Source organism: Hipposideros armiger, unplaced genomic scaffold (assembly GCF_001890085.2).
Source record: "Hipposideros armiger isolate ML-2016 unplaced genomic scaffold, ASM189008v1 scaffold_258, whole genome shotgun sequence".
Taxonomy (NCBI): domain Eukaryota; kingdom Metazoa; phylum Chordata; class Mammalia; order Chiroptera; family Hipposideridae; genus Hipposideros; species Hipposideros armiger.
In genome coordinates, this window is record NW_017731608.1 from 2468089 (window position 1) to 2473766 (window position 5678).

The 5678-nt window shown below is 35.7% G+C and overlaps 1 protein-coding gene across 1 annotated transcript; it reads left to right on the forward strand.

Moving 5' to 3' along the window:
* The first annotated feature begins 1174 nt into the window (after nt 1–1174).
* On the forward strand, nt 1175–2092 carry LOC109390195 (olfactory receptor 4A15-like). The gene has a single exon (XM_019656337.1). The coding sequence runs from the start codon at nt 1175–1177 to the stop codon at nt 2090–2092; it is 918 nt and encodes a 305-aa protein (XP_019511882.1).
* The last annotated feature ends 3586 nt before the right edge of the window (nt 2093–5678 follow it).

Sequence of the window (5678 nt, forward strand, 5' to 3'; positions counted from 1 at the left end):
ACATTGTAGTTAGCAAGCTGTTCCTTCAATTTCAATATACAGGTGAGTTTTCGCATTTTATCATAATATTTAAAAAACTTTTTATTGGTCATTTCAATGTATTTTCTTTTAATGGCCTGTTTATGTGATTGACCCACTTTGCTATTGTTGTTTGTCTTTCATTTGTCAATTACCTAAATATCTTTGTGTATTTTATTTTATTTTTAAAAAAAGATTTTATCAGGGAATTGGGGAAGGGGAACAGCCAAGTTGTTTTCTTTCCATCTTAGTTGTGGAGGGAGCAGCTACCTGAGCTCCAAGTCCAGTAGCCATCTGACCGACCTTCCGCAGCTCAGAGCAGCTCAGCTCAAGGTGCTGTGTTCAATCTTAGTTGCAGGTGGGCATAGCCAACCATCCCATGCGGGAGTCTAACCAGCAACCTTGTTGTTAGGAGCACATGCTCTCACCAGCTGAGCCATCTGCCACCTGTTGATAATTTGGTAGCTCAGCTGCAGCGCACCTCACTGGTCCATTTTGGAATCTAACCGGACACCCTGTCACTGAGAGCTCACCCTCTTAGTCAACTGAGCCGCTGGGCCAGCCCTCTCTTTGTCTATTTTAGATATGAACTCTGTGTATGTCCTCTAAAATGTAAATCTTTTTTCCAAATTACTTTTGTCTATTAACTTTGTTGTATCTATTCCTAAATCCTTAACAAAATTTGATATTGTCCGTTTGGGATTTCAGTGATTAGTTAGGAAGATCTTGCAACCCGAGACTGTAGAAACTCACCTCCTTTATTAACTAGAACGTAAACATAAAGTAAATCTTGGTGAATTTTTTTATTAACGAATCAATTTTTATTTTTGTATAAGTAGTTAGCTATATGTACAATTTTATTAGATTCTGGATGGAAAGCTATGTGTGGCAACCCATTTATTTTATAATGTGTCCTTTCTCACACATGTCTCTAATTACTTGCCTCTCCAATAGTCTGTAAGGTGGTTGAGGTTAGGGACCATGTTTCAATCAGCATTGTATTCTTATCTCAGAAAGTAATGCAACATAGCTAATCATAATCTGTATTTGTTAATGAATAAACAAATTGTTTTCAGATTTCAAAAAGTAACTAGCAATATAAATATTTGTAGGTTATTGTGTCCTGAGCCCTGAAATAAGACATACAGCAGGACCCATGGAACAAAGGAACAATGTGACCGAGTTTGTCCTCTTGGGGCTCACTCAGAGCCCTCAAGGTCAGAAAACATTGTTTGTTGTGTTCTTGTTCATCTACATTGTGACAATGGTGGGCAACCTACTCATTGTTGTGACCGTCGTGGTCAGCCCAACCCTGGATGCCCCTATGTACTTCTTTCTTGGCTACTTATCATTTATGGATGCTGTTTATTCTACTACAATTACCCCAAATATGATTATAGACTTGGTCTGTGAGAAGAAAAGCATTTCTTTCCAAGCTTGCATGAGCCAGCTTTTTATGGAGCACTTATTTGGTGGTGCTGAGATTTTACTCCTGGTGATCATGGCCTATGACCGCTACATGGCCATCTGCAAACCCTTGCATTATTTGACGATCATGAATCAACGAGTGTGCACTCTTCTGCTGCTGCTGGCCTGGGTTGGAGGTTTCTTGCATGCTGTAGTTCAACTTTTCTTTGCTCTCAACCTTCCATTCTGTGGCCCCAATGTCATTGACCATTTCATGTGTGACATGTACCCGTTATTAAAACTTGCCTGCACTGACACCTACATTATTGGCCTCACTGTGGTTGCCAATGATGGCGCGATGTGTGTGGTCATCTTTGTGCTGTTGCTCATCTCCTATGGGGTCATTCTGCACTCGCTGAAGAATCTTAGTCAGCAAGGGAAGCGCAAAGCTTTATCCACTTGTGGCTCCCACATTACTGTGGTGGTCCTCTACTTTGTCCCTTGTATTTTCATATATGTGAGACCTCCTTGTACCTTACCGATTGATAAGTCCTTGACTGTGTTTTACACCGTTATCACCCCTATGTTGAACCCCTTAATCTATACTCTGAGAAATGGAGAGATGAAAAGTGCCATGCAAAAGCTCTGGACCAGGAAAAGAAAATGAGGCTGCGGAGAAATGTGTCAGTTATTTTTCGACCAAGAATTGTTCCTTCCAGGAAAGCCATGTGTGATTATTGAACTGTAGGAAATTTCTCCACAGAGTCTGTAACTTGTGCATGATGAAAAGCATTTATTATGTGAGTACTTCTGATGATCAAACTATATTTTTAAGATTGTAATAATTTGCTTATTCAATATATATATTCTGTTTAAAATATATTTTTAATAAATTCATAACTTCTTAGGAAAATATATGTTCAGTTTTTATGTGTAAAATGTTTCTGTTGAGATTATAGATTTATGTTCTATGTGCTGAGTTTGCTTCAGTAAACACTGTAAATTTATTTAGTTATTGAAGTTTTTTCTTATGTTTCTCTGTTAAATAATATAAGCTTTTTCAGAATTTATAGTGCTTAGTAGAGATTTCAGAATAGAAAATAAGAAATAAGATATAAATCTTTTTCACTTCTCTTCACACAAAGGGAGCCCATATTAATATTTGAAATATACCTCTATCTCCGTTTTGTATTTGCAAAATACTTGAAATTTATAATTTTTGTTTTCATATTGCTTCGCGTGTTAAGATTGAAGGGAAATGATGCTTCAGACTTCTCATATTGATCACGAGGAGACTATGTATATAGAAATAATCTGAATGAACAAGGCAGACAAGCAGAAATAACCAAAATCTTATCTGTTTTCCTGATGGGAAATCATATTATGTCCTCGTGTGGATCAACTTTGGTGTTATATTTTCATGAAGATGATTGATTAATCTTCCCAGGTCATTTACAATATCTGATATTTCCACTCCCATTTTTCAACACCCACCTCCTTTTTGCTTATAGTGTTTCGTAGCCTTCTATAGAGACCCAGGCCCTGCCTTATACAGAGTGGCCCATAAGTCACTTTCCCATTTTAAAGTTTAATAATTGTGCTTGTCGTTATTTAAAAACAATTTTTGTTTCAGATTTTAAGAGTTTGTTCCTTGGAAATTTATTATGAAAAAATACACAACGGAGACAAGTGTAGAAATTGTCAAATTTTATTTTGAAAATCAGTGTTTCATTGTTTCAACTCAGAGAGAAGTATGTGTTATTACCAATGGGGGTTATTTACATGACATCATTTTTCATAAACAGCTAAAAAAATCCCATTTTTGTACTTAACATTATTAAAAACAATTAATTAACAAACAAAAGTTTTATTCAATTTTTAAAGGAGAACGTGATCAATGGGCCACCCTGTATATATAAAATTAGAATAACCCATAATCCATGAGCTTTAAATATGCAATACAGAATTTGACAACATTTTGGGTGATATCAGTGTTTAAGAAAGATGCTGACAATATATGCTATTCTTACCTCTCTTATTAATGGAATACAGATTATTAGGTAACAAAGAGGCCAGTTAATATTGTTTTAATTGACAGATGTTCATAAAATTCTCTCTATGAATCAAGTTGAAACAAAATATTATTTGCCTCAATCATGGTAGTCATGATTATGTAGTCATGTCGTCATGATTATGTCCCTCTGTTTAGTTTGAATTCATAAGGAGCTAAGGTTAGGGTGCAGTGGATCATTTTCAAGGGTAAATCACACTGTATGGAAACCTTATATCCTGAATTTAATCACTGCCATTATTACATAGATGTTTTTATATCTTCTTAAAGTCTTCTCAAATATTACTCTATTTTCTAAATAATATCAAACATTTGATTTTATGAGAATTTATATACAGTAAAACCTTGGATTGCGAGTAACTTGGTTTGTGAGTGTTCCATAAGATGAGCAAACGTTGCTAGTACATTTTAACTTGGTAAATGAGCAATGTCTTGCAATATGACATTTTTTTCTGGAATGAATTGTGCTCGCAAACCAAGTTATTACTGTAATTAAATTTTCCACGTTTGCATATTGCAATAGATTGAAGGTTTGTGTCCCCCAATTCATGACTTAAATCCTTTATAATGTGGTGGTATTTGGAGGTGGGGCCCTTGAGAGGTAATTACATAATGAGGGTGGAGCTCCCATGGATGTGATTAGACATCCTTATTAAGGACCCAAAGAGCTCACTTGCCCCTTCTGCATGTTAGGACACAGTGAAATGATGGCTATCTTGAACTAGGAAGCAGGCCTTCATGAAACACTGAATGTATCTGCACCTTGATCTTTGTCTTCCCAACTTCTAGAACTGGGAGAAATAAATGTTTGCTGTCTACCACCCAGTCTCTGGTATTCTGTTATCATAGCCCAAATGAACTAAGACAGACACTTGGTTAATTTTCAGATTTGTATAGTTATTCAAGATGTGTGATAAAAATGTTGGTAGGTTGTCTATGTTCATTGGTATATAACCTTTCTGAAGTCAGGGTAAGTTACTTAATTGTCTTTGTGCTGCTTCCTGCACAATGTGGGTCAAAAATCTACTCCATAAACTTTGTCAGTTACATATTTTCTTGAATTCTTGATTGATTGGAGTGAGAATTTTTACTTGATCTATTGGAGTGATGAATTTTGAGGAACTCTTTCTAATCTATATCTGTACCTATATATATCTATATCTATATCTTTGATATTTACTACATATATTTACCTTATTCATGCCATACTTATAGTTTTTTAATATAAATTTGTTACATTTTCATATTCTTTTACTTTTATTCTTCTACTCTTGGAAAATTGCATTTCATTCTTATAAGATTTTATAAATTTTAACATCTTTGTTTTTAAAGTTACTGTCAAAAAAATTTTTTTTTGGTTACATCTAGAATTTATTTTTTATGATAAAATATACCTTACCTTATCTCCCCCAAGAGGAAAAATAATCTGCCAACATTATGAATTTCAGTAATAATTTGAAAACTTCTATTTAATATGTCAAATTTTCTACATCTAGAAACTTCAAACTTGGGGCCGTTTCCGCTCTTGCTCCTCCTGTTTGTTCAGGCAGAACTGGACTGAACAAGTCTTCTGGCGTGAACTGAGGTCACTCTCCAGTATTCAGCCGATTGCTGGGCTTTTAAGGAGGGTCCAAGATGACTTTGCTCACATGAATGGTGCCTTGGCAGCGATGGCTAGAAGATCAGGCTCATCTGGGCCCCTCTCCTTTTCCATGTGGATACTTGGCTATATAGACAAGATCTCTCCAGTGAGGTTGTCAGACTTGTGAAATGGCAGCTCAGGGTATCAGGGGAGTTAAGATCTCATCCCATCATGGTATCAGCTTAAAGTTCAGCTTCCCAAGTGCCAAATCCAGGCTGCTTCTGTGCATCAAAGTAAAAGATCAACAGAATGAAAAGGAACACTACAACATGGGAGAAAACATGTGCAAACCATATGTCTCATAAAGGGTTAAAATCTGAAAACTATGAGGAACTTCTATAACTCGATAGCAGAAAACCCAAAGAATTCAGTTAAAATATAGGTAAAGGGACTGAATATACATTTTTCCAAAAAAGACAGACAAATAGCCAATAGGAACATGAAAAGGTGTTCGACATTGTTAATCATCACAGAAATGCAAATGAAAAGCACAATGAAATATCACCTCACACCTGGTAGGATGGCTGTTTCAAAGAGAGA

Excerpts from the sequence above, each read along its gene's own strand:
- LOC109390195 (XM_019656337.1), top strand. The coding sequence starts at position 1,175 with ATGGAACAAAGGAACAATGTGACCGAGTTTGTCCTCTTGGGGCTCACT.